General features: G+C 44.5%; 1 protein-coding gene across 1 annotated transcript in view; it reads right to left on the reverse strand.

The window, feature by feature from the left end:
* Window positions 1-27,201, reverse strand: part of PRMT8 (protein arginine methyltransferase 8) — a 50,072-nt gene extending 22,871 nt beyond the window's left edge. The window contains exon 1 of the mRNA XM_086610681.1: window positions 27,127-27,201. Within this exon, the coding sequence (XP_086466807.1) occupies window positions 27,127-27,201 (75 nt within the window). The remainder of the gene's footprint in view (window positions 1-27,126) is intronic.
* Between the last annotated feature and the right edge of the window lie 385 nt (window positions 27,202-27,586).

Below are 27,586 nucleotides of genomic sequence, written 5' to 3' on the forward strand. Positions count from 1 at the left end.
CATCCCTTCTAAGGATTCATGAAAGGCAACTAAAACCAAATGATGGAAAAAAAAAAAATCCTTCCCAACTTCCTGTTGTTTTAAGCTCTCCTTTTCTGACTAAAGAAGGTGAGAATTTCATATAATGTCATCATTCTTCATTCATTTGGTAGAAGCTGAGACGTTGCAGTAGTGAAAAACAGGAAGGTGCCTTAATGAGCGTTCCTCTGACTCTCAGTGTTGACTAGGTAAAATTCTGATATCATCGTGGGAATTTAAAACTGAAGTCAACTGTGAAAGTTAAGAATGTTACTGCCAGCCATATTTTACATAATTGGTATTACTTCTCTCAAAATTTGAGGTGCACATAATACCTAAAATAGCCATTAAAGGCCAGGGAGCACTTAAATTGACTGATCACCATGAAATACTTTTCCTTCTCTTTCATTCAGTTATCCAGAAAAAAAAAAGAAACAAACAGTAGGTGTAAACTATGTTGTATGTTTTCCTGCAACAGACTTTCCTTCTGAGGTTTCTGGGTTTCGGGAGTTTTGACAGATCGCTTCTCTTTGCAGCACTGCATCCAAAACTCTCCACACCAAAAGCCATCAAGATGCACAGATGTAAGAAGGACAAACAGCCTGTTGTCCTGACAGGGCTATTAGAGGCTTAACCTTTGTGGCAGCTCACAGGGAAGGTTTGAGGCATGTCTAGTGTTTCAAGTGACAAAAGAGGAAAAGCTGAGAGCAGAATTTTCCGTTTGTATTAGACTATAGCCTCTGGGAAACAAAGAGTTTTCCCAAGTTTAGTGTCATTTTATTTCTGGTTTGCCTTTCAGGGAGTTGCACAAGGGGAAGAAATATCTCTGCATTAATAAAATGCACCAGATCTTTCGGCTAATTTTAAAATATTGGTCACAAACTCAAGAGATCTAAAGATAAACCGTATCAACTTCATTCCTGGGCAGTCATTGCAGAGTCACCTCTGTATTTGGTGGTGACAATTTTCAGCATCAAATGCTTAGTACTTGCTTGCCTTGCTGAACAGAATCGTGGTTCCAGTGACGTACAAATGAATAATAAGTGATATACCCCCTCACGAGAAGCTCCTCAAGATGGACACAAAACAGAAAGGAGACAAAAATAGTTTGGTACTTTAAAGCTGCTTTACATCACCCTGGCAAGTGCCTGACAACCTATTGAGAAAAAAGAGGGCACGACAATCCCCATTATCAGTGCTCATGATGTGTTTCTTGCAGGGGAAGTAGCTGTACCACTGGACAGCCTCTTCCCTGTCCCATCATTATCTCGACTGACTCCAGTGACAGGGAACAAGAACCAAAAAGTGCTCATCAGCTATAAACCCAGTTATTTTTAGGCTTTTTCTCAGCATTAGGCAGTAAGTCGAAATTCACATGGAAAAGTAGAGCTCTGCTATTTTTAGAGGCTAATTATTAACAAAAATAACCAAAGTATTCTATCTGTACAAATTATTTTCTTAAATTAGCAGAAAATTTAATGAAAGTCCTCCTCTGCTTAGCAGATTTCTAATGCACTGATCACTGAAAGTCACTCTGCATCTGATACCCGTCCTTCTCTTCCCCTCTCCCTGAGCTCCCGATGTTTCACAGCCATTCTAGGAAGACCTTATATTCTGTAGGCTTTGCTGAGCTTGGGGATGAGAGAGGGGAAAAATTTCCAACTGCTCACCTACTCCATGTCCTAGTCAAGCTTTTGATCTACACTTCAGTGTAGTTCAGCTCTACAGGAGGTCTCTACCTAAGAAGTATCCAGGTTTATCCGTTATTACTTTTTAAAATCTGCAGGATAAATGAGGACGGAAAGGAGAACAAGACTGAGAAATAGTTCCTGAGCTGAAAAGCCAGAGAAAATCAGGAAGAAGGCACACCGGAGATGGACAAGGGCGATGTGCCTGTGAAACTCAGGGGACTAGATGGTGGCCTTTGTTTCAGATAAGCAGCTATCAACATTGAGTGGATCAACTGGTGGTTTAAATGTTTCTCCCTAAGTTCATTAAAGAGCATGATGTCCACGTAACATCATCTGTCCTCAAATACAATACTAACAAGACGTTTGATATTTAACACTGAACCTTCCATGCATAAAATATCGAAAAGAAACTGATCAAGAGAGTATTGGACTCCAGCACCTATCTGGCAAGGAGTATTTTTGTTTGTAATCATTAGAATAAAACTCTTGTGGGGACATTCAAAGCTTTATTTTTATCAGAGGTAAAGGACCCAACTGTAAACAAACCACTGGGGAGAAAACCGGCAGAAAGCCTTTAACTTGTGCTCAGGAGCCCCAGTTGATAAAACAAAACCAGTAGCTTTTCTGCCTTACAAGTATGGTGAAGCGTATGGCGGGAGGAAAGTTCTGATTGTTCTCTTGTGGGCACCTGCCAGTTCAGGGAGACACTTCCCCGTGAGATTGACGATGAAGAGTGCATCTTCTCTTCCCTCTCCAGCCTTACCTTGGAGTTACAATGTATGAATTTTATACTGAATGGTTGCAGGTTGGTTAAAATATCACAAACCGTTATCCAACAATGAAAGGGTTAAATTTTGTGAAAGAATCACATGAAGGATTTAAGAGGCTGTTTGCAGGTATCTAAAGAAGATAGATAGACACACAAGGTCTGAGAACAGGATGACCATCCTTGAAACTGTCGAGAGGGGTTAGCTGAGAAACTCCCTGTCAAGACCTGGCTGTCCTGGAAGGGGCAACATCCTGAAAACTGTATAAACTTTGTTATGGTGTTTTGGATTGTCAGCATCCGCAGCAGTAACTGGGGGAGAGGGAAATGTAGCAGGGGGAGATCATGGCCCCCACTCGCAGACCACCTACCCAAAACGTACCCCAGACTCAAAAGAAAGAGGCAGAGGCAAAGGACTGAGCATGTGAACTGATTGACATGCTAGGTGAGAGAAAATTAACCAATTGTGTAAAAGAATAACACTGAATATGTGAACATGCTAATACACACTGCATAAATATTCACTGAATTTTGGAAGGGGTGTGCTGTCTTGGGACAGGCACCCAATCTTGCCCGACTTTGTAGTAAAGCAATGTCGTGGCTCGGTGTGCAGATTGGCTTATGGCACACCAGGTGAAGGAACCCTAGATTTGGGAAGACGAGTCTACCTTGAACCACTTCCTCTCCTTATCTGTTCTCTCTTTCTTCCAGTGTGTGGTAGAGTAAGGAGCGGTGTCTGAAGCACGGCGCTCACAAGAGCACACGGGCAGCAAGACTTGCACGGGGGTGCACGAGTGGTTCATCTTCCCCTTTGCTCATGCAGTGATAGAGGACAATTCAGATGATTGCTGTAGAGTCACCACAGACTGAGCAAGAGTCTTCACTTAGAAGGGCTGAAGAGCAAAAAGGAAATTACTAGAGACGACACGAGCAGAAAATGTAACTGACAGGAGAAAGATCTATAGAACTGGGCTTCTGTTCAAACTGGTCTTGCACCGATGCTGTGTAAATAGATTGATTAGCATGAAGTAAATAGATTGATGAGCATGAAGGCTGATGTTCTCTCATTAAAGTGCTTCTGACCTGTGATTTTCACTGATTCCTGTGACTTTTCGTAACCTGAAAAGCTCAGAGAATGAACCTCAGCTTTAGGAAGGTTTTTACTATTCACAGTTGAGAAGAAACCTTGAAAACACTGAGTAAGAGTTTCCAGGTACTGGAAGGCCTACAAAAGGGAGGCATTGACGCAAATTCAGTGTCTTTTTTTAGGCAGTCTTATCACCTTTCCACATAGAAGGCTGGCATTGTTGTGCTTTAGCCACAGTACAGGCACAGCATGATGCACAGCAATGCAAAACTCCTTATTGCACCAATCCCATCTGTGTTCCTTCGGTTCCTCTTGCCTTTTGACCTGCGGATGGATGGGCCCAAGAACAAACGAAGATATACCATCAAAATCTGTGCACTGCCTAAGGTAACTGTGAGTCAAAGAACAGGACTGAAGGTTCCACTTGCTAGTTTTCTGATTGTTAACACGATTTAAGAAATGGGGCAAAAAAAAACCAAAAAAAACAGAAGAGAGAAAAAAAATAGAAGCAAACCCAGAAGCAAAACCTATAGCCTGCTGCTGAGCATGTCACTGAAGTGAGATCTGCCACAGCTGATTTGTCCTTTTCATCACTCTCAGGACCACGAGAACAGCGTTTGGCTCGCTCCAGTACTGCTCATACCTCATCCCCAAGAAAGAAACCTCTTTCCCAGTCTGTCTAGTGGTGATCGTTAGAAGCTATAATAAATTAGCATGGGGAGTGGGAGAAGATTCAAGGTGATTCAGGGGTTTATTGACACAGAAGAGTGCTTTTTTTTTTTTCCTTTTTCGAACATATCAAGCTTCTTGGGATCCTGTTTCCTTAAATGTTTTTCTTGTTCATGGCATGATTGGCAGCTGAGTGGGATAGAGGAGAAGAAGCATCAGCTCCCACTTCTGAACTAGCTGCACATTCAGAATTAAGGAGGAGGGAGAGCTTTCTGACAGGAAGAAGACTCTGAAAATGCGAAAAACACAGGAAAAAAAAATGGGATTTTCCATGGGACTATGAATCAGGGGAATATGTTTTCAGGATTGACATCCAAATGAAAAAACATCGTGCTTGGTCTGTTAATATTACTGAAGGTTGGCAGCTGAGCCACCCTAGGCTCCATCTAGGACCAAGAGAAAGAAAGAGGTTTCTTTAAAGCATGATTCAGGTTTGAGATGGGGGAGTTGCCATTCAGAGATGTTTGTCCCTGTTGATCAGACAGGACAAGTAGGCCACCAACTCAGGTATCTTGTTCAAGCACCTGAATTTATGTGAGCAGCATGTAGATCCCAGTTCACCCATTTAAAGTAAAATAATGACAATAGAAAATAATAATCATTTGTTGATCCCATGATAGAGAATCAGGACCCTCAGCAATGAGTTGCGCATACGTGTTAAAACAGCACGGAAAACAAATTCCTGGGATCAAGAAGATCCCAAAGAGTGAATGAATGGAATAACTCTGGAACCCTTTCAGGAACTTAACATTGCAAAAGGCTTGTAAAAATGGGGTTTCTTGAGACACTGAATCCCTGGAGGTAAAACCATTCAGCACCAAATAAAAACAGTGCTTATTTTTCTCCTTTTATTGACAACATAGTAATTTTCAGCAGAATTCTGAACCATGATGCAAATCAGAGGAGTGCACTGTTCTGCCACCAGCAGCGCGACTGACACAAATTGTGCATCACAAGCAGGAAGGTTTCTTCCGAAGACCGTGAAGAAAGATCTAAATGGTTAAAAGATGAGGGAAGAACAAAGGAAACTGACAACAGCATCTCCCCTACCTCCTTAAAAAGGTCCAAATGAATAATACCATCATTAGCTAACCTAGGATTTCTCACTAAAAAGAGATGATTAAGCAGGATTTTGATCTTAAAGTGGGGTCAGAGATAATGAAGTCATATCCAGCAGCTAAAAGACTTAAACTAATGAAAAGTTATAAAAGCTAAATACAGAATTGCTGGCAAATACTTTAAGTAATTAATTGTCTTGGTTTCCTTTGTGCTGGACTGTGCAGACTGTACAATCTTCTCTGAGTGACCTGGTGACGAATTAAATTGCCTTGTCCCCACGCCACGTCCCAGTCTGATCCGTCTGTGACCATGGCAGGTGGGTGGAGTGTGCGAGCGGCTGCGTGGTGCTGAGTTGTTGGTTGTGCCTACACCGCAACAGGTAGAAACAGGAATCACATACTAGATTTCCTCTTTCTGCCAGAAATATTCTCCGTTGTTGTTTCACTCTTCCTATATACTTGTAGCTCACAATCCCCTTAGTGGAGCTGTAAGTGGTTTTAAAGAGAAGCTTTGACCCCCAGTGGCCTCTATGTTTTCAACAGGGATTAGACTTTCACACCCCTGAGAAGTCTACAAGTAATGAAAAATGTGAGATGCGGTCAAGGGGCCCTAAATTTAACACGTGGCATGGAAAATGTAAATGCTGCTTTATAGAACATGATTAATATTGATGTTCATTATCATGACCTATCTTGTAGGAAAAAGTATTGCTAAAGATTTATAAAAAACTAGCTGCCAGAGAGCTGTTCTCATTCTTTATACGAAAGGCACTCTCTGCACACAGTACAATTGAGAATTGCTAAATCTTGTTGAAAATTGTCACCATAACTAGGTGCTTGTAGCATCTATTTCTGCCCTTGGAAGACTGTACTGGTCATGGATTTATGTAGGGATATAACTCTGGCTTCCAAGGAAGACAGGTCTCGGTCATACATACCAGTGACTTTGGGATTACTATTACATTGAGATTTTAAATGAAGCAAAACAGATATCTCATTTTTTAAGACTCGAATGACTTAATACATTATCCATATTTGGCACAGTTAATCTACAAGGTACGACTGATTTTTCCATTAATTCTCTTAGTGGATCTATAGTTGTGTTAAGTATTTCGGTGCAGTTTGAGGTCTTCAGCCACTTAACATGGGGTTATCACATTTGTCTGTGATTGGACAGAAATAGTTTATGTTTCAGGAAACGTCAGACCTGCTCACTGACGACTGTGGTTCGTAGGTGTTAAATCCAGTGCACTTGTGAGTCATCAAACTTACTGTACAATGTGCCCAGACTTGGTTTAAATAAACTACAGACTGGGTTTGAATTATACAAATGTATGTGGTGTGCAGAAGAATCATCATTCAAAAATACAGGATTCGCTCGGCCATCCCAATTGTAGTACAATCCCAGGTGAACCTTTCAAAATCCCTAAATTTAACCTACACAAATGTCTGTGCAGAGCTAGAATAAATGTCTAAGCAAGTACAGGCATACAGTAGAGCTAAAATGAGGTACCCAGGATTTGGAAGGTATGGGGAAGGGTATGTGGAAGGAGAGTGCTGCTCCTTTACGGATATCTGGTCAAGGACCTTCTCCAATGCAACAGGGATGATAAGAAAAGGAGGAAACCATGAACAAAAACAGGGAGACACAAACCTGGCTGACATTATAAGGGAGGCAGTGATAAGAACCAAAGCTGGTCAGTCACATCAACTGATAAGGGCACATGAGAGCGCGAGAAAGTTTATTCCGGTGAAGTTAGCTGACTGGGGACCCGTCAGTTGGGAAACTAAGGGGAAAAGGGGGAAACCAGAAACAAAATATGCAAAGACACAGACCTGACAAAACGAACATGGAGACAATGGCATGGAACAAACCGCTCTCTGTAGCCTCCAGCCCCTTCTCCTAGGGGTTCAGCAGTGCCATTCACGGCCCAGCAATGATCATCTGCCTACGTGTGTCACCTTGGCTCAGACTCCTGAGAAAAATCCTACATCGTAAGGGAGGGTTTTGACAAAGCTTGTAGCGTAGAGCCAGGAAAGATAAAATAAGGCAAAACACAAATTCTAAGGTCAAGGATTCAGGAAGAAAAACAATAACATGAAAAGAAGTCTAAAGATAGCAACAGCAACATGAAGCATGAACATGAAGTAGCACGAAACAACACGGATGTTCCCAGCAGCAGCAGCAGAATCCGACCGTTCACCACCTGCTTCATGGTCACCTGGCCAGCAAAGCCTGTGTGTGCCTTACGTTGGGAATGATAAGCTTTGCCTAAGAACTTGTTAATTTTAGCTGCCTTTGATATGTTAGACAATAAAATATTGCTTTGTACTTCTGAGTTGAATATATTCTGCTTACAAGAGATTCTCTGGGAAAGGTAAAAGTAAAAGGTACTTGAACAGAGTGACTCAGAGGGAGTGACAGTAACAGTGCCTGAATTTCTGGAGAGGTTTTGAAGAAAAAATATTTTTGAGAACCAGGCTTTTACATATTTCTCAATGTATTCTTACCGGCAAAAATGTCCAAATTAATGACCTCTGTGAGAGTAATTAAACTGCATTTTATGCATTTTAATTGAGCTGGTCTGACTTGCAAGTGTGCTGTCTTATTCTCCGACCTCTGAGATGTGTAGGTGCTGCAGAATTTAAGACAACAAGACCAGGTACATGTAATTGCTGAATCAAAGGTGTGAATGCTTGGAAGTGATCTATCCTGAAACAAGTATTTTTAAACGCTCCCTTTCTGGACTGGGAGTTTCTATTCCTAACATCTCGACAAGTTAGTGGAATTTCAACTTACTTGAGAGTTTTGTCAGCACTCCGTCTGAAATGAGAGGAGTTGAGGGGAGAATGTTGAGGGGAGACCTGATTATGGCCTATAAATACTTGAGAAAAGATGGTGGGGAGGTGGGGGAAGGGCTCTTTACATTAGTGATGGGTGATAGAACAAGAGGAAATGGGCATAAGCTTAGTCAGGGGAGATTCAGGTTGGATGTTAGGAAGTATTTCTTCTCTGAAAGGGTTGTCAGCCACTGGAATAGGCTGCCCAGGGAGGTGGTTGAGTCCCCATCCCTGGATGTGTTTAAGAATAGGGTGGATGATCTACTGGAGGATATGGTTTAATGGGGATTAGGGATGGTTGGACTCGATGATCTCTAAGGTCTTTTCCAACCTAGAAAATCTATGAATCTATGAAATGTGAGCTTGTTGTTTCAACTTGAAACGAAAGGCTCTATCTTCTGCAATTCTCCCCAACTAAACCGAATTTTGTCAGAAGACCCATACAGGGGAAGAACAGTGAATATAAAGGATGTTATGGAATGAAAAGCTAGGACTCTTCTGTGAAACTGCCTTTTTAAACACAGAGTTTCTCTGTCACCACAGGAAAATAAATAAATAAATATTCAAACATTTGATGTGGTATAAGACTTTAACCAGGTTTTATCACTTTACAGGGTATGAGCCCGCGGTGGGACAGCAGCGTCTTCTCTGACATAGTTCTAATAACGCAGACAACCTCGGCGCACAAAGAAATGAAAGTCACAGCATAACACACAGTTTGAATTCAGGTAAATATAAAATACTCTGTGTATATGTATAGAGACACACACACTTGGTAAGGAATTTTGTAAGTAAGCACGTGTTGAAGGAACTGCATAGTTTTCTGCGTGGCTGAAGTGACAAATGATCACAATGTTAAGGCAGTTATTGAATTACTAAATATCATGGTCTGGCTCATTCAGAACTAGTGTTGTGTATTGCATTTGCATTTTAGTTCTAAGATGGGGAGGGGAGCAACTTTCTTGACTTGAAATACTGTTACAGCTGAAACTGTTGTGTCAGTGTGTCTGGATATCTTGTTGGTTAATTCATTAATGACAAGACACTGGAACTACACTGGATGTGAATGGGTTTTTTAACTGTGATGGTATTTTGTTATGGCATTGAAGGAGCTAATTAAACTCAAATCTCAAGTTTAAAAAACCCTAGTAAAAGAAAGCTTCTCCTAAGTCTGCTTAGTAATGGACAACGAAATATTAATCTTTCTTCAGACTGTTAAGGCAATCGTGTGTACTTCTGAGACTGACTAGTCCTCATTTACAGCAAGGACAACATACATGTCCTTAAGCACTATGTAAATTTAGCCTAATGAAGTGCACTTGCTCATATTTGGCCATTAAACGTTGTTTGGTTTTGGTTTACCTAGTCTGAAAAATGGAATTGTAAGAGACCGCGATTAATAGCCCATGACCTCCAGGCTTAGGTCGCATGTTTGTTCTCAAGAAGGCTGCAAATCACAATTGACTTGTGTTTGACACACTTGACAGTGTGTTTTCAGTCGTTATTTAAGAAACCTGAATATCTCTCTAACATTCAGAACACAGCTAATCCCACTAGCTCCAGCAGAATTAATTTTGCTCCATATTACACAAGGTGGGTGAGGAGTGGTTTAAATATCCTGCCAGGATGGAATTGGATTCTACAATAAATAATGATGCTGAGTGGTGCTGGCACGCATGAGCAAACCAGCGTGTTCAGCACTCCTTGCATTATTAATAGAACTTTTACTGAAGTGTTCAAAGATCTCCAGCAATTTATGTCAACTCCAATAGGTTCTCAACTACACCTGTAAAAAGTTGTCTACATAGTGGATTTCAAACGCAGTTGTTGATAGTCATGTTGATCCCTGAGCAACCTGATCTAGTTGGAGATATCCCTCTTCCTTGCAGGGGGGTTGGACTAGATGACCTTTGAAGGTCCCTTCCAGCCCTAACCATTCTATGATTCTATGATATCAATCAGGCTTGCATGGCTTTTTGTTAACAAGAGAATAAGCTTTTGCTGTTTCAAACCCATTTTTTAGACACAGTTAAGAAAGGGATATGAGAAAGTACACTCCTAACATTTTTATACAATCAGGAAGCAGAACGATGAAAACCCTATTCTTGAGCAAAATCACTGGTGATTCATCCTTTTTAATAAAATTGTATACATAGATGTGAGCTAGTTGTGGAGCTGTATAAATCACAAGTAATTCTGCTGAAACTGGTGCATTTACACGACGGCAAACCTGTCTTGAGATCAGGATGCCTTTGTTTCCAGTAGGCATGGCTAGAATACTCAGTTTTACCTGGTGGAAATAGATCTTGCAAGCATAAATACTTTTGCCTTCCACTTTACAAAGTGACAGAGACACTTTTTATGAACACGAAGGCTTTCTATGGAGAAAAGAACAGACCTATCAGATAGATGGCACCGAAATGTTTTTCTTCAATAAAATAATTGTATTGAGGCTACATGAAGGCATGTCTTCTATTCAAAAAAAAACATCCTAGAAGAATAATTTCACGTTTTCATGAAAACCTCTCAGTAATAAGTGAAAGCACCTTCTTTGCTTAAGACCTTTATCTATCTTTGTCTCCCATTAAGTTTATCTGCCTAAACAAAAATTCTCACAGGACAGAAACTAACTGTCAAATACAAAAACCAGAAACAAACCCCATTTTGAATTGGCCTAGCTTTACAAGTTCTAAGCTAACCTGCAGTAAAACTGTATATATATTGTCATAGTACTAGTATAATTCAATAAAGTAATTTAAAAGTCTTATGTTTTTCTGCCTTATGTTCTTTCCTCATTCATGGTTGGTTGGGGTGAATCACAGGGCTAGAACTACATCTCATCTCTTCTTATTCCATGACTGACTAATGTAGTCAAAAACCACTCAACGTTGCTTTGATTCTTTTTCTGACAGAGAAATTGAGGCTTGCATTAGTCCTTACCAACTGTTGCAAAACCCCCTATTATTTTCTTATTTACCAGCTGGAAAAGGGTGAATTGATGGCCTCCTGCTGCCTCCGCCTATACCTCCTCGATTCCTGACATTTGCTGAATTCAACAATGGGATGATGAAGTGCAACAAGAAAATATTCTGCAAGAATGTGGGCACCAAAAGAGAGGTGAGGGAAAATGTGCCCCTGTCACTAAATGGGGCAGGAGCCGCGGAGACAAAGGATGCAGAAAAAGCCATCAGGAGAGTGACCATCAGAAGGCCATCAGAAGTCTGTTCTTCATCTTGGTCTTTACTGCTAAGACCAACCTTCAGGAGTCACAGTGTGATTCTGTGACTTTTTGACGGTAAATTTAAGTATGTGTTGCTACTGTTCCTGCTTTTATGGAAATGAGCAGCTTCTCTGGATGGTGACTGTATTTCTCTACCTTTCTTTCTTCCCTCCCTGCCCACCCGCTTTCCTGCCTGCCTTTCTCCCTCCTTCCCTCTCTCCTCCCTTTTCTACCTTCACAAAAGAATTTCATTATGACCTTTGACTTCCAGTAAATTTACAAAGCACATTTGGTTTCACGACTAAATATAGTATTTTCCACAACAAGGCTTTTACCTGAGGGCAACTTCATGTTTGCCACTTTTAATCCCAGAGACCTAAGATCTCTTAGATTTCAAACTTAAACAGAATCGTAGAATCACAGAATGGTTTGGCTTGGAAGGGACCTCAAAGACCATCCAGTTCCAACCCCCCTGCCATGGGCAGGGACACCCTCCACTACACCAGGTTGCCTGAAGCCTCATCCAGCCTGGCCTTGAACACTTCCAGGGATGGGGCATCCATCCACAGAGCTGAAAAGGATTTAGCTGAAATTTTAGTCTGCAACGTACCTTCTCGCACAATAAAACATGTTCCCCTTTTTGTCTTCTCTGCCCAGTAACTGTTCTTGTACCTCAGTTTTATTACTTTGCATCCTGGGTCTGCTTCAGGTTTGCAGAGGGTCCAGTGGGTTATATCAAAGCCAACAGAACTGAAAGGGTAGTGATGGCCCTCACCTGCTTTTAAGGCTCAACAACACAACAGGCAGAGCATCCCTAAGGACTGTTGAACACCCCTTGCTGCCTGTAAATTCAGCTACTCTCAATTAAGTTGAAAACACCATGACTCCTAAGGAGGCAACTCCATTACAATGTGGCTAACACCATCTCATTTGATTTCCTTCCAAAACAGCTGGTCCAGCTTTCCAGTGCCACAAGATGCAAACTGTGGGTAAGAAGCAGTGCTGCCTTTCGGATTTGACTTCCCTCTTTCTAGGGGAAATGGGTAAGAAATGACTAACCCAAAATATGTTTTGGTTTTTTTTTTTTCAAATCTATGAATCTATGAAAATACCAAAGCAAAACACGCCAGATACACAGCTGGGCTCGCTCACAAGGGATTTCTGCAGAATACACTTTATGGACACTGCGTGGCCATGGGCATTTATTCAGTCAGTCTTCTGCTATAAAGTTCTTTCAGAGAAGAAAATCTTCCTTTCCATTCTTACAATTTCTGCAGAGCTTTTAGTTAAAAGGAGGTAAGCAAGATGCTATAGAATACAATGGCCATGGGCCTGAGAAGATGACCTGTGAGAAGAGATTACTGTGTGCCGAACTTGTTTGATTTGTGGAAAAGGAGGCTCAGGGACAACCTAATAGCAGCCTGCAAGTACTTGGAAGATAGTCAAAAAGAAAACAGAGGCAAACTCTTCTCAATAACAGCAGATGAGGTAACGAGGTGCAGAGGCCACAACTTGCGGTTTGGAAAGTTCAGATATGAAGATAAGAAAAACTTTTTCCCTGAGAGGTCTGTGCAGCACTGGAAGAGGATGGCAACCTGGTGTAGTGGAGGGTGTCCCTGCCCATGGCAGGGGGGTTGGAACTAGATGATCTTTGAGGTCCCTTCCAACCCAAACCTACATGATCTTTGAGGTCCCTTCTATGATTCTATGATAGGTTGCCTAGAGAGGTGGTGGAATCTTTGTGCTTGGAGACTTTCAAGACTTTGCTAGAGACAGCAATGGCCAACATGATGTAACGCTGATGACTGATCTACACCGATTGTGAGGTTGCACAAGATGTTCTACAGAAGTCTCTTCTAACCAGCTCTTCCATGTTTCTGCAATGACACTGAATGTGTTCCCTATTTATAAGGGACTCAGTGGCCTTACTCCTGATATATCCCAATGTAACTGAGATTAGAATAAAAAAAACTCACATGTATCCTGTATTTCAGACAAGGCAATGTCTAATATAGGGCACAATCACGAGGTGTATGGTCCTCAAATAAAAGCAGTTCAGAAGGAGGTATGGGAATGGTTAATTACTTCTCTGTTTGTGACTAAGGAAAAGAAAATCAGTAACTGTTTTTTATCCCAAGCTGGGGTCAATCTTCAGGGCGATGGATTGATGAACAGTACAAGAATGCAACTAGAAACTGAAACAGATGGTAGTGTCTCCTCTCCTCCTTTCTAATTGAGAAATTAAGGTCCATAACAGAAGTAAGTTTGGACTGGTGGACTGCTGTTGGAAGGCCTTGGCTTGGTCGCATATTATTCTGGGCTCTGAGACCGGGTTTGAGATTTCTGGTGCTATGAGAAGTGATGAAACCAAAGCTATATGGCCAGAAAAGGACAAGAAGGAGAGAAGAGCTGCTGGGCCACATGTTACCCCAAGTGAGCAGTGAAGGAACACTTCAGCACTAATGCTTGGAGACCGCTACGTGTCACTGCTTCCCAACCAGTTTACATTTACTTTCTTCGTACTGTTATGAGAGAGGGAAATGCTACCTTTGCTTTCAAAAAACGGAGGGGGAACTGTCACGGAGTGGTTGAGATGATATACTTGGATCCTTGGACAGCACAAGAAGAGGACGAGGAACTTAAGTGTATAGTCCTGACATGCTGAATGTGAAGCTTGCCAACTGCACTGTGACGAAGAGTTTGCCATGAGGACAAGCTGAGCACAGGGGTATAAAACAGTGTCTTAGAAAGTACACACCTCCATGCCCCCTCTTCCAAAGTTGGGGTTTTTTTTTCCCCATCCATTCTCGGAAAAGCTTAAGAAACTCCTTTTTTTTTTTTTTTTTTTTTTTTTTTGTGAATAGTGGCTGGAAAAGGTGATAATGCCCCTTTTTAAACTATAATTCACTCCAAGAGGAAAAGACCCAGATACAATGCAGTCTTTAATATATGCAGTCTTCCAAGAGCATGTCTTAACTGCGGAACAGGATATTTTAAGTGAGTGAGAACAGTATTCTCCTCACCTTCTTTATTGTGTCTCTGTCTAAAATTTTAGCCAAACATTTTATTCCCATCGTAATTTCCTTGCAAATGTTTGGTTACTGAAATATCCTCTTCATTTTGGAAAGTGAAGACATTGAGATTTTATTTATGATCACCTAACATCTCACACTCAAAATGCAAAGCAAAATTACTTTTAATTTCCGCACTTAACAGAGTTTTCAGAAAAGCAATTTTGGCAATGAGTGCTTCTTCCAGTGAGTCTGTCTTATTTCCAGTTCTGGTCTCCAAATCTCCAAACTGTTGATGCAATAAAATGAAGATAAATAGATTCTCTATTCCAGATTTTCAAACTGAGTTTTTATTTTTAGAAATATGCAGATTGTGGAAAATTGGATTTTTTGAGATAGATTTTTCACAGCTAGGACCTGAAAAAAACTAGCCTATAAGAAATAAATAAAGCCATCATCCTTCATCTTTCTACACCTCTTAAATCTCAGTTTAAAACTGAAATACTGAGAGTGGTGGAATAGTGTCTATCCTCTCACAGCCACTGGGAAGTGAGAACGTTGTCTCAGCTCCCACACAATAGCTTGAAACCAACAGCATGCCAAGAGTCTCCATGGAGGCAGCCAGTGCTCGTTCAAGAACACGGGATGGAGTCAGGTAGGCTCTGACTAGTCAGCAATTGCTCCGTTCTGGCATGGTGACAAACGCGGTCATCTGCAGATGACAAATGAGAATTTGGTGGTTTCCACAGAGGTTGGAAGAAGAGTTATTATGGCAACTTGTGTGGAAAGTGCTCACCAGCAGGGAACCTCTCTTTTAGCATTGGCACATGGCACGATATGATCTGGCCCATGATGCCACCGAGGCGAACCACACCCTTTCTAAAAAACACCAGTATTCTTGACACAAAAATACTGTTCACCAGAACAACCCTATGCTGGCAGAAGATGATCCACGCTAAGATATCTTCATTTTGAAACTCTGCTTTGAGTGATTGCTGTTATTCTTGATTTAAGCATAAATGGTTTTTTGATCTACTTATATTATTAATGGCAACTAAAAGTTATTTCTTCAATGGGGCCAAAATATTATGGTCAACGTCTTAAATTTTTAGTATTCAATTTGAGTAAGGAATGGAATGCTTTTAACTACACTGAGATCTTCAGATGAGCTAAATTAATGTTCAGCACAGATGAAGGCGGTAGGAGAAGATGGCTCAAAGCCATATTTCTGCTCCCCCACTCCTGAATTGGCTAGAAACTAAAAAAGCCCCCATAACTATATTGGAACTGCCTTGTTACTAGCCTAAGCAGCGTGGGCTACTTAGTCCTAGTAGGAGCACTGTACAGGATCAAAAGGTGGTGCAGTGGGATACTCCCTGCTTTAACCCAGAGCTGCCTCTATGGCCATTGGGGATGTGACTACACCCAGAGTGGAAGATCCTTCACCCACATCCCCCATCAGCTTTCTGACTGCCTCGTCAGCAGTGCAGAACACCGAGAGCACGTGCCACTGGTCTGGTCTCGACAGCTCACCGGTGCTGCTTGCACACACCAGCCACGACTTCTCCTGTTCAAAGTCACGAGACGTAGGCATGTGGCACAGCAGTCAGCGAGGTTTGAAAGCACGTCATGAGCTGCTTCTCCAGCTAGCTATGCGACACCGTGCCAGCTCTGTCGTGACTTCTGCCAGCCTAAGGAGTACACCCCACAGCAGCACTGTTTCTCTCTTGGCTAAACATCATCCACTCATTAATAGATGATATTCATGTATTAACTCATAGGTGGATTTCATTCATATATGGTGTTCTAAGCAATTTAATAACACCAAATAATCATCTTCTACAGCACCTTTCACTGCTAAATCACAGAATTCAACAGTGTGAGAGGGATTAAATTTATGCCAAGATCACCCAGTGTAATAGCCAGGAACAAAACTTATGTTTCCTGAATAGGTTCAGTCCACTGTTCTCTGTTAGGCACACGCTGGCTCTGCTTTTCTTAATTTGGACTTTGATAACGTATTAAGGAGAAAACCCTCTTCCTCCTCATGAATCCCAAACAGAAGCTCATGATTTCCACAGATTTCGTAATATCTTTTCCTGTCAGCAGTGGGGTGGCTGGATTCCATACAGATAGGACATCGTAATCTCCCCACTTCTGATGACAGAGCAGCTACTCCCACAGACCTGGATCTCACGATACTGTGCCGGTTACGTCCACCTGCGTGGGGAAGCATGTCTCTTGTGCCTGTTACCCCAAATCTTCAAAAGATTTTTTTTTCCTAACTGACACCCAAGCTTTGTCTAACAGGACTCTATTTTGCTACCACTAATAAATGACCTAATGTCTCCATTCTTAGCAGTGAAACATGCATCTTTTCTCTCTACAGACACTGCAAAGTTTTTCAGCATAAGCATGGCCTTTTATGAAGTTACTGTGCAACTGCATTGTACAAAACCTGCCCAGTTTTCGGGTTCTACAATCGTTTCAGTCAGTGACTAACCCGTTACGTGTAGATGTGCCCGTCTGTCGGATGTGCACATAAACCCTGGCACTTTCTGCTGCTACCTTCACCTGGCACAGGTTCACAAGCCACATTCAGGCACACTTCTTTCGACTTGTGTCCTGTCACCAATACCAGGCCTGCTACTAACATGGCTTTCATTTAATGCATTTAAAATAAAAAGACCCAGAAATCGAAATCTACAACAGGTCAGCACCGTGAATTTTGCAGGATCTTTGTGCCTATGTTCTACAAAGAACAACTTCTCTTCTTTGCTTTCTGCCTGAGTGCCTTTAATTCTTTGCAAACTCAGTTCTGGATCTGTTATTTATGCAAACAGTCCTGTTTTAGTTAGGCAAGTCTTCTTCACAACTAAAGATACAGAGGTTCATTTTTACATCTCGAGGAGAAATTGTACAGCTTTTGTTCCAATGGAACTTCTCTTGAAGTTCATGGGATGGCCAAAGGGAATAAAGATTTGCTGAATCTGTGCACTCCCATCAAGGATCTGAAACCATTCTAGCAAGCCTCCTATTAGTGGGATCACTACTGCCTTTGATGAGGCTCTAGACAGAAAAAGTTTAGGCTTTATTCCCCTTGACTTTTGTTTTTATACAAAGCATTGTGTACTCTCAGGCTGCTATAAACACACAGGAAAAAAAAAAAACACTGGTTCCACTTAAACTCTGGTAGACGGACTAATATCAGGCTGTTATCAGTACAATAAAATCACAGAACTATTGTGAGCTTGATCCAAGATCCAACAGCACCTGTGGCAACACTTCCATTCACTTAACTATGTTCTGTGGAGAAATTTTCCAGCTGCTGCAGCATCCTGTGGAAGTTCTTTGCCCGTGCAGGCTGGCTGAGAAACACCTGTAGCTTGTTAGACTGGGAAAGCTGTTTGGAAATGGGTGTCGCAGCATTCAGCCAGTCACTCTGGGAGGTGGGTGGTCAAGGGACCAATAGCCTTGACCCATCTGGTGAACCACGTGATTTGTAATTAATGAAGGTGGGGCATTTCCTCCTAGAAGGTGGGGTGATTACTACTAAAAGCAGGGCATTGCCCCCCTGAGTGCTGGAGGTGCGTTGGCTGCTTTGGAGCTGTAGCCTAAAGCCTTCTCATTGTGACATTTGGTGACCCTGATGTGATCCGACTGCCACTGAATTCAGAAGGTACGTGCCCTCCATCCCGGGGTGGAACTTAGACTGAAAAGATGGGGCAGAACTCTGCGAAAGAAATAATGATTTTTTTCCGCTTTCAAATCTGTGACAAGGGATGCAGGAGCTGATATAAGTGATGGAACTCTGTGTGAATTGCTAAATTGGGTGGCAGAACATGAGCTTGTGGCTGATCTTAACACTGCCTGTAGCCCAGAGGCTTGGGACCTGCTAGGGGATAAGCTAATTCAGGAGATCGTGTTTGGAGATAAAAGCGTACTCAACCTGCTACGTACGTGGGGGTCCCTGCATGACATAGAATCATAGAATCATAGAATGGTTAGGGCTGGAAGGGACTTTCGAAGGTCATCTAGTCCAACCCCCCTGCAAGGAACAGGGATATCTCCAACTAGATCAGGTTGCTCAGGGCCTTGTCCAACCTGGCCTTGAACGTCTCCAGGGATGGAGCATCCACCACCTCTCTGGGCAACCTGTTCCAGTGTTCTACCACTCTCATAGTAAAAAATTTTTTCCTAATATCCAACCTGAACCTACCTCCCTCTATTTTAAAACCATTACCCCTTGTCCTATCACAACTGGCCCTCCTGAACAGCCTCTCCCCATCTTTCTTGTAGGCCCCCTTGAGGTACTGGAAATACATACTTGAGGTACTGGACATAATGCCGAAGGGGGCAGCAGGAAGAGAAGGGAAAGAATTACGGGGCTCTGACAGATCTGCTCTTCCGCAGCTCCGTTTCCGGCACCTTTGTGTCCCGCGCCGTCGCCCACAGCGCTCGGCTATCCGGCACATGCACCAGCACCCGGACCTTCTCCGGTACAAGTGCGGACGGCGCAACCACCGATGGCAAACTTCTTGACACACCAGTTTATGGTGGTTTTGCAAGAAATATCACAGCAACTAGCGGTACTGCTGGAGGCGTTGCGGCGGGCTACTGCTGCTGGAGCTGCGCTGGGACCACCTGGGCTGGCTGTGCCAACCGGCCCAGCAACAGCCCTGGAAGTGGCACCGAGCGTGGCGGCGGTGCCTGCATGGACAGTGGTGCGGCCGCAAGCGGCAGCTCCCCAAGCTGCGTTGCCGTGCGTGGCTCCGCAACCGTCCACCACTGCACTGCCCACTGGCCTGGTGCCTGTACCCTGCCAGCCTTCCTCATCTGTGAGACCGTCGGGCATGCTTCTGCCCGATGATGCCAGCAGTGTTACTATGGACACTCTTACTACACTGTGGGAAACTGTGGTGGTGGTCAGATGCCGGCAACCAGTAACACAGCTGGCCCGCAGCCATCCTTGGATGCTTCCAGAGAATGTAAGGTGACTGTGTGTCCGAAAAATTCAAAATGGTTTTGGGAAGCGGTTAAGAGGCGGGCTCTGGAGGCTGGGGACTGGGATTTAATAGATAAAGTTGGGATGCCTGAAGATGAAAAGGGACCTGAGCAGGTTGTTCAAGGAGGTAGTGAGCCCACAGAGGGTATCATCCAAGCCTTTCCTGTGCAGAAAGTTCTTCCTAACTCAGGTCAGTCTGACAAACGTGAAGTTATCGTTTGGAGAGTGGTCCAAGATTTACAATCCAAAGTGGCACAATATGGGCTGGGTTCTCCTCAAGTCATGCAGATTATTAGAGTGCTAAACACTGACCTGCTGTCTCCATTTGATATTAAGCATTAAGGTCAGGTATTATTTCAACCTGTACAATATAGAGTTTTTGAGGCCAATTGGAGAAGGATGGCTGAAAGAGCTGCAGCTGGGAATATGCAACTACCTCCAACTGATCCTAGATATGGAGTTCCAGCAGATGCTCTTATGGGAGACAATGCCTTTTCTGATCCTGATGCTCAAGCTTCCTGGCATCCTCAAGTCCTTGAGCAGGCTCAGAAAAATTGGTATGGGAGCCCTATTAAAAGGCATGGACATGGCTGCTCCTAAAACACGATATGTGAAGATATCTCAGGGGCAGAAAGAGCATTTTTTATCTTTTGTGGAAAAGATTTCTGCGGCCCTCGAGAAGCAGTTCGAAGTTGAGACCTTGAGGCAGCTGTTGTGCAGACAACTAGCGAGAGATAATGCCAGTGATGAGTGTAGCAAGATCATAGATGCTTTGCCAGGCGAACCCACACTAACAGAGATGGTTGAAGCCTGCTCTAAGGTAGGATCTGAGGACAATGAATCTGCTCCTGCAGTTCTGCAGCCTATTCAATTCAAAAATTTTGATCATGGACTAAAAAGGCAACCTAAGGTTGAGAGCAAGCAGAAACAGACCAGACAAAAGAGGAAAAATAAGGACAACAGGAGAGCTGCTTGCTGCGAGAGATGTGATAGGCCAGGTTGTTTTGCAAAAAAATACTGTGAATCTGTGTACCATGCCAATGGTCAACCCTTGACACGCTCGGGAAACTCGACCAGGAGCGCAAAGGGGATGTGTGCTCAGAAACAAATACTTCCCCAGGGCACGGCACCGACACAGCCCTACTCAGCCAGCTTGGAGCCAGCACCCAGGGATCAATCGGAGTGGATGTGCGCACCGCAGCAACAGTCATCTTAGAATCCTGTCGTGTTTATAAGGTTCCCTTGGATGCATTTGGGCCCCTAGGACAGGGACTGAGTGCATTACTGGTGGGAAGATCTAGTGTCACCATTCAAGGGATCTTTGTACACCCAGGAGTTATTGATGCTGACTTTACAGGACAGATTTGTGCTATGGTTTCCGCACCCCCCCTCCCCCCCACCCCGTCACTATTCCTGAAAAAAACTCAAATTGCTCAACTTGTGCCTTTCAAGTCGTGCGTTCCCAGGACAGAACAGGGGAGTCGCGAAGATGGTGGCTTTGGATCTACGGGACTTCCGCAGGTCTTCTGGACCGCAGACATCTCCAGCCAAAAGCCGCAGATGACGTGTACCCTAATCCTGCCAAATGCCCAGCCATCCAAGATTCAGCTCCGAGGTTTGATCGACACGGGCGCTGATGTGACAATCATCTTCTCTGTGTGGCCTCCCACGTGGCCTTTAGCCCCCGTGGGGTCAGCCATTGCAGGGTTGGGGGGAACCACACAGAGCTATTCAAGTGAACGACCTGTGGTGGTGAAAAATGCAGAGGGGCAAACAGCTACAGTTCAACCCTATGTCACTGCAGCTGCGCTTAACCTCTGGGGCGGGATGTATTGGCGGCTTGGGGGGTACGGACTGGGACAAATTTTTGATGGGGGTCACTGTGCTGAAGGGCGCACAGTATCCTACGCTGCCTTTGCGGTGGCTAGTAAGCAAATCCATCTGGCAACCCCAGTGGCCCCTACCAAAAGAGAAACTAGTCGCCCTTCATCAGTTGGTTCCGGAACAATTACAACAGGGACACCTTGAGCCTTCCACTAGTCCCTGGAACACTCTTGTTTTTGTGATTAAGAAAAAAAACAGGGAAATGGAGATTGTTGCAGGATCTCTGAAAAATCCATGCGGTGATGGAAAGTATGGGGGCGTTGCAGCCTGGTATGCCCTCACCCACCATGATTCCAGCAGGGTGGGAAATCCTGATCCTTGATTTGAAGGATTGCTTTTTCACTCTTCCTTTACATCCTGATGACAAGCCAAAATTTGCTTTTTCTGTGCCTGCAGTTAACAATGCCAAACCTGCGAAGAGGTATTCATGGAAGGTCCTACCTCAGGGCATGAAGAACAGCCCGACTATCTGCCAATGGTACGTTGCTCAAGCTTTGTCCGGAGTCCGTGAGCAGTTTCCTGAGGCATACTGCTACCATGCCATGGATGATATCCTGGTGGCAGCATCCACCCAGGACGAGCTGCTGAGGATACAGCCTCGGCTGCTCGCTGCCCTGCATTCTTATGGATTGCAGGTGGCTCTGGAGAAAGTTCAACAGCATCCTCCTTGGAGATGTTTAGGAGTCAAAATTCTGGATCAAACTTTACAACACCAGGAGGTGCAATTCTCGGGTTCTTTTAAGACCTGGAATGATGCTCAGAAATTGCTGGGCATCATCAATTGGTTACGTCCTTATCTAGGGCTAACCACGGCGCAACTTTCCCCGCTTTTTAATATTTTAAAGGGGGACCCCGGGTTGAATTCAGCTCAGAAATGGACTCCTGAAGCGCAGTGAGCGCTGGAGGAGGTTCAACAGGCTGTTTCTGCTTGTCAGGTTTATCGAGTGGATCCCTCCATTGATATCACTGTTTTCATTACCACTCCAGATTTTCATCCTACAGGTATCATTGGCCAGTGGAATAAACAGTGGCCCGACCCTTTGCATATTCTGGAACGGGTCTTTTTGCCACATCAGCCAAAAAAGGCAGCATGCACATGGTTTGAATTGATCACTTGTCTGATAATCAAATGCCACCAAAGGTGTTTGCAATTAATGGCAGCGGATCCTGGAACAATTGTTCTGCCAGGACAGCAGGAACACTTGGAGTGGAGCCTCACTAACAGTGCTCTGCAAAACTTTTCGGGACAGATTGCTTATCGTCTGCCCAGCCATAAATTGCTGCAATTGGCAAAATTGACAAGCTTTACCTTGCGGCCAAAAAATAGTCGGGTGCCAGTGCAAGGACCCGCTGTCTTCACTGATGGGTCTGGGAAAGCTATTGTTACCTGGAAGGAGGAATCTGAGTGGCAGGTGCTGGAAGGCCATGAGTCAGGCTCAGCCCAGTTGGGTGAACTGAGGGTGGTTGCCATGGCTTTTCAGCGGTTCTCTCAGGTACCTTTGAATTTGGTCACTGGTTCTGCTTCCGTAGCGGACATAACCCAACGCTTACATTGTTCACTTCTGAAGGAAGTGAATAATGCGGCTCTGGTTTCACTATGGAAAACTTTGTGGTGTGCCATTCAAGCTCGAGTTCACCCATATTACATTTTGCATATCCATAGTCTCACCAACTTGCCAGGTTTTGTAACAGAAGGCAATGCCAGGACTGACATGCCCGCTAACCCTGCGTGGGCAGCGCCTCAGCCTGGCAAAATCGCACAAGCCAAGGCATCGCCTAGTTTTTCCATCAAAGTGTGCGTACCCTGCAGAAGCAGGTCCACTTGATGCCAACTGAGGCTCGGGACATTGTCAGCGCTTGTGCATGTTCCTGAATTTGGCAGGTTTAAGTATGTGCACGTGTCCATTGACACCTTCTCCTCAGCTATGGGGGCGTCTGCTCATACTGGGGAGAAAGGTCGCCATGTCATTGCCCATTGGAAACTTGCCTTCGCCACCTTGGACGTGCCTTTTTCTGTGAAAACCGATAATGGCCCGACCTACGTCTCACAGAAGACACGGCAGTTTTCACACCTTTGGGGTGTAAATCATACCTTGGGTATTCCGCATTCTCCTACTGGCCAAGCCATTGTTGAACGTGCTCATGGCACTCTGAAGTGTGTTTTAGAGTAACAAAAAGGGGGAATGCATGGAGAAACCCCACAGAGTCGACTAGAAAAAGCATTATATGCAATGAATCATCTTACAGTGCCACCAAATTCAAATAATCCTGTTACTTTGAATCATTTTCTTTCATTGCAGTCTTCAGGTGAGATGCACCTGCCCCGAGCAAAAGTCTGGGTACGGGACCTGCTCTCTAAGAAGTGGGAAGGCCCGTGTGAGCTTATTGCTTGGGGTCGTGGGTGTGCTTGCGTTTCCACAGATACTGGGGTACGATGGCTACCTGCAAGATGCGTTTGCCCTGACCTGCGACACCAGAAGCAGAACAGGCCACCTCCAACGCAACCTTCAAATGATGGCCAGAATGTGGATCATCTGTCCAATGATCCTTCTGATGGAGATAATGACAGAGATGTTGACCATCAGCCTGGACCTTCTACAAGTAGAGACTGAACTTTAATTTTCTTCTGGAGTCAGAATGGTAGAGCCCTTAAGGCTATTTAGAATTAATGGTGGGATGTATAACTGGGTTTGCTAGGTGTATCTCCCATGGCATTGCTGGAGAATCTCTCTGCCCACTTTAAATTAGTCTTAAACAAAAAGGGGGAATTGTGAAGAAATTTTCCAGCTGCTGCAGCATTCTGTGTAAGTTCTTTGCCCGTGCAGGCTGGCTGAGAAACACCTGTAGCTTGTTACACTGGGAAAGCTGTTTGGAAATGGGTGTCGTAGCATTCAGCCAGTCACTCTGGGAGGTGGATGGTCAAGGGACCAATAGCCTTGACCCATCTGGAGAACCATGTGATTTGTAATTAATGAAGGTGGGGCATTTCCTCCTAGAAGGTGGGGTGTTTCTTCCTAAAAGCAGGGCATTGCCCTCCTGGGTGCTGGAGGTGCATTGGAGCTGTAGCCTTCTCGTTGGGGCAATGTTCTGTATCAAGACACAAGGCTATGGGGACACTGGTAATGGAAACGTCTGCACAACCTGGTAACATGGAAGCACACCTCTGCAAGTTTCCAGGTAACAAAAAAGTGTCCTCCTTGACTGGAAAGCAATGCTAGTGACCTATCGCTTTTCTACTCTCTTGTGTTGTTGCTTGAGGAAACAGTGAATATTGCCTTACCGTAGCTTTGGTCTTCCCTGTCTGTATTTGTTGTCATCATTTCTTTAAGCTCGTTAGGCTAATGAGCTAGTGCTATGGTCATCAGAGGGTAGATAAGGGAATAAAAATTTCTCCCAGGGTGTCCATGTTCTTACTCTTAACATATTTTTTTTAAACTGCCCTACTATTGAAACAATATACTTGCCATGTTTGACCAAAAGTTTGATTAATGCTCTTAGCTGTGGTTGTTTTTTAAAAAAAATTATTACAAAGCTGTAACATAAATAATTGGCTCAAATCAGAGTAAGAAACAGAAGGTTTTGGAATGATTTGGAAGTGGGACATTTTTACCATTTGTTAAATGTTTTAACTCTTCATATCTTATTACACCTGACCTTTTTTTACATCACTGTGGCTGAAATGTAATGAGCATCAAATCATGTCTGTTACAGATACCCCATTGGTTTGAAATGAAGCAAATTTATACCAATTCCTGATTTTTCTCTGGCACTGTGATAAGTCCAAAAGTGAGACACTTTGTCCTGTACTCCTTCTGTCACAGAACATTGACCAACTTCAAGAGAAAGTTAGAGAAATACAGGTTTGAAGGTCAAACTGGCATCATATGACTTGGCTAAATATAGATGCTTGACGAGTGAGCGAGCTTCAAAGGGCTTGGTGTAATTTGCTTGGTGCACTTCTAAGACTGCATACATGCTACTTCACTCAGTACAAAACAGATCTTAATGTCACAAATAGGAAAACTGACAAAACAGAAAATATCTTGGCAGGTGTTACGAATGCATCCCTTCCGATCTTCTGAAGGTAGAAGTGCAGCAGGATATGTATATCAATCAATATGAATATTATGGAGCAATCTCCAATAATTTCACTCTCATTTCACAGATCTGTCACTGATGGATGCTCTGAGGAAGAATAGCATTTCAATATTTGCTTAACCAGTACGCAGCACTGGAATGAAACTGTTGTTAAGAAAGCCTTCTTCAGAAAATGACATTCAAGTGTGCGCAGCATCGCACAAGCAGGAAAACTAAGGCACTTCAGCATCCAAAATGTATTAACAGTGAATTGCAATAGAAGAGGAATATATTCAAAGAGTTCCTCTCACCTATTTTCCCTGTCTCAAGACCATTTCCATTGAAAAATGGCTTGGAGAAGGGACAGGCTGCGCTTGTACGTTTTTCCTTGTGATAGTGCCCAGGATCCTGGGACCTTGAAAGCAACACACGCCGTCAGTACTACGCCAGTTTACAGATGTGCAGCCAGACTTCTGGCTATTTATAGCTGCCTCTCCTGCAAACAGTGCTCTACGGGCTGGTAACGCAGTGGCAGGATTGTTCTGTGATTTAGTGCTCGCATCGCATTCATTTAAGAAAATTCCCCTCCTGGCGTGGGGAAGGAGGCGTATTGCTGAAGGTCAAGCAGCGAGCGCGCTGGTAGGAAGGGAAATGTGCAATTCCTGAGGGAGCAGGACGCCTACTGGGAGGACTATCTTAAAGGGGGAGACATTTGGCAGAGATATTTAAAGAATTAAGGAGGGAATAGTCGTGCTCTCGCTCAGACTGAAGTGATGCTTTTGTTCTTTATCACCTCTGCAGGGCAAGGGGGGAGGAGGGTCAGCGCCCCCCCCCCCCGCGCAAAAAGCCGGTCGGGGTGCAGCATCCATGGGGGGTCGGTCGGTCTGTCTGTCTGTCTGTCCAGGGCCGTGCTGCATCTCGCTTAACCGCGTGTTCAGCGTTCGGGCTGAGTGCTCGGCGCAGTCTATTAATAGGAACGGGGAGTTTGGCACACGCTCGCGTTTCGCCTGTCTCCCAGGCTCCAAGAGAAGCCGGGGCTGCATCCTACTGCTTTTCCCGGTCCGAGACTTCGCGCACTGCTGTATCCCTTGCGAAGTCTCAGGGAGGGCAAGTAAACAAGGGCTGCTCAACCCCAGTGTGGCTGAGATGGGAAAGGTTGAGGAACACGAAGGTAACGGGGGTGGGGGATGAGGGGAGCGGATTTCCTACAGAAAAACCTGAGAGCTCGCACGCACGGTACCCTCGCGGCCCGGAGGCGATGCCAAACTATTCCCGACACTGCTCAGCCCCAGCCGGGCGCACCCGCCTCGGGCAGCTCCGCTCGGTAACATCCAGGATGCTGCAGAGACACGGATGCTCCTCAAGCCCCCAAAATCCCCGCACAGCCGGTCAGGGTGCTGCCGCAAGACAGCTGCTTCGTCCCTTTCAGCCTCCTCAAACGCACAAATAAGCCGCCCCCTCCCTTGCCCCCGCACATCCCTCCCTCCCCTCCCCGCACCGAGCCTCCCCTTCGCCCGACCCACCGCGCTCCCGGGAACGCCGGGAGGGGTCCGCGGGGTGCGAAGTTCCCTGCCTAAGGAGAACTGGGGGAAGGGGTGGGGGGGCATGCAGGACATCCTAGCAGCCATGGAGGCGGGGGGGAGCCGGAGGAGCCGGGAAAGTTGCTCTGCACTTACTGCTGCTTCTGCTAAGGGATGCGGGGGGGGGCGCGGGCGCCGGGCTCTGCCTCGCATCCTTACCTCGGTGCTGTCTGCGGCGTTCTCCGCCATTTTCCTCCTCAGGAGCAGGCAGCGGGAGGAGTGTTTCATTCCCATAAGAGCTAGCCAAGGGGTTGGGGCTTCGGGGTTGGTGGTTGGGTTTGTGTTTTCAAAGGTCTCCCGACACTGGTGTGCGCCAAAGGACAGGGAGGAAAAAAAAAATATATATATAGAAAATAGCGATAAATCAGTCAGCTTTGTCCTTTCTACGTCGTCCACGGGGATGTTTGTCTCCTTAGCATCGGGAGCTCCGAGGGCACTTTCGAGTCCTCCTTTTTCTCCCCTCTCTTCCACCTCCAGCAAGCTCTTGGGATGGGCAGGGAGAGGCGCCACACGCTCTTCGGGTTAAACTAAAAGGCTGTCGGGCCGTGCGAGTCCTCCCCTTCGGAGAAAGCAGCCGGGCTAAACGGGAGAGAAGCATCAGCTAAACTGAACTTGGGCG

Source organism: Tauraco erythrolophus, chromosome 4, assembly GCF_009769465.1.
Source record: "Tauraco erythrolophus isolate bTauEry1 chromosome 4, bTauEry1.pri, whole genome shotgun sequence".
NCBI classification, from domain to species: Eukaryota; Metazoa; Chordata; class Aves; order Musophagiformes; family Musophagidae; genus Tauraco; species Tauraco erythrolophus.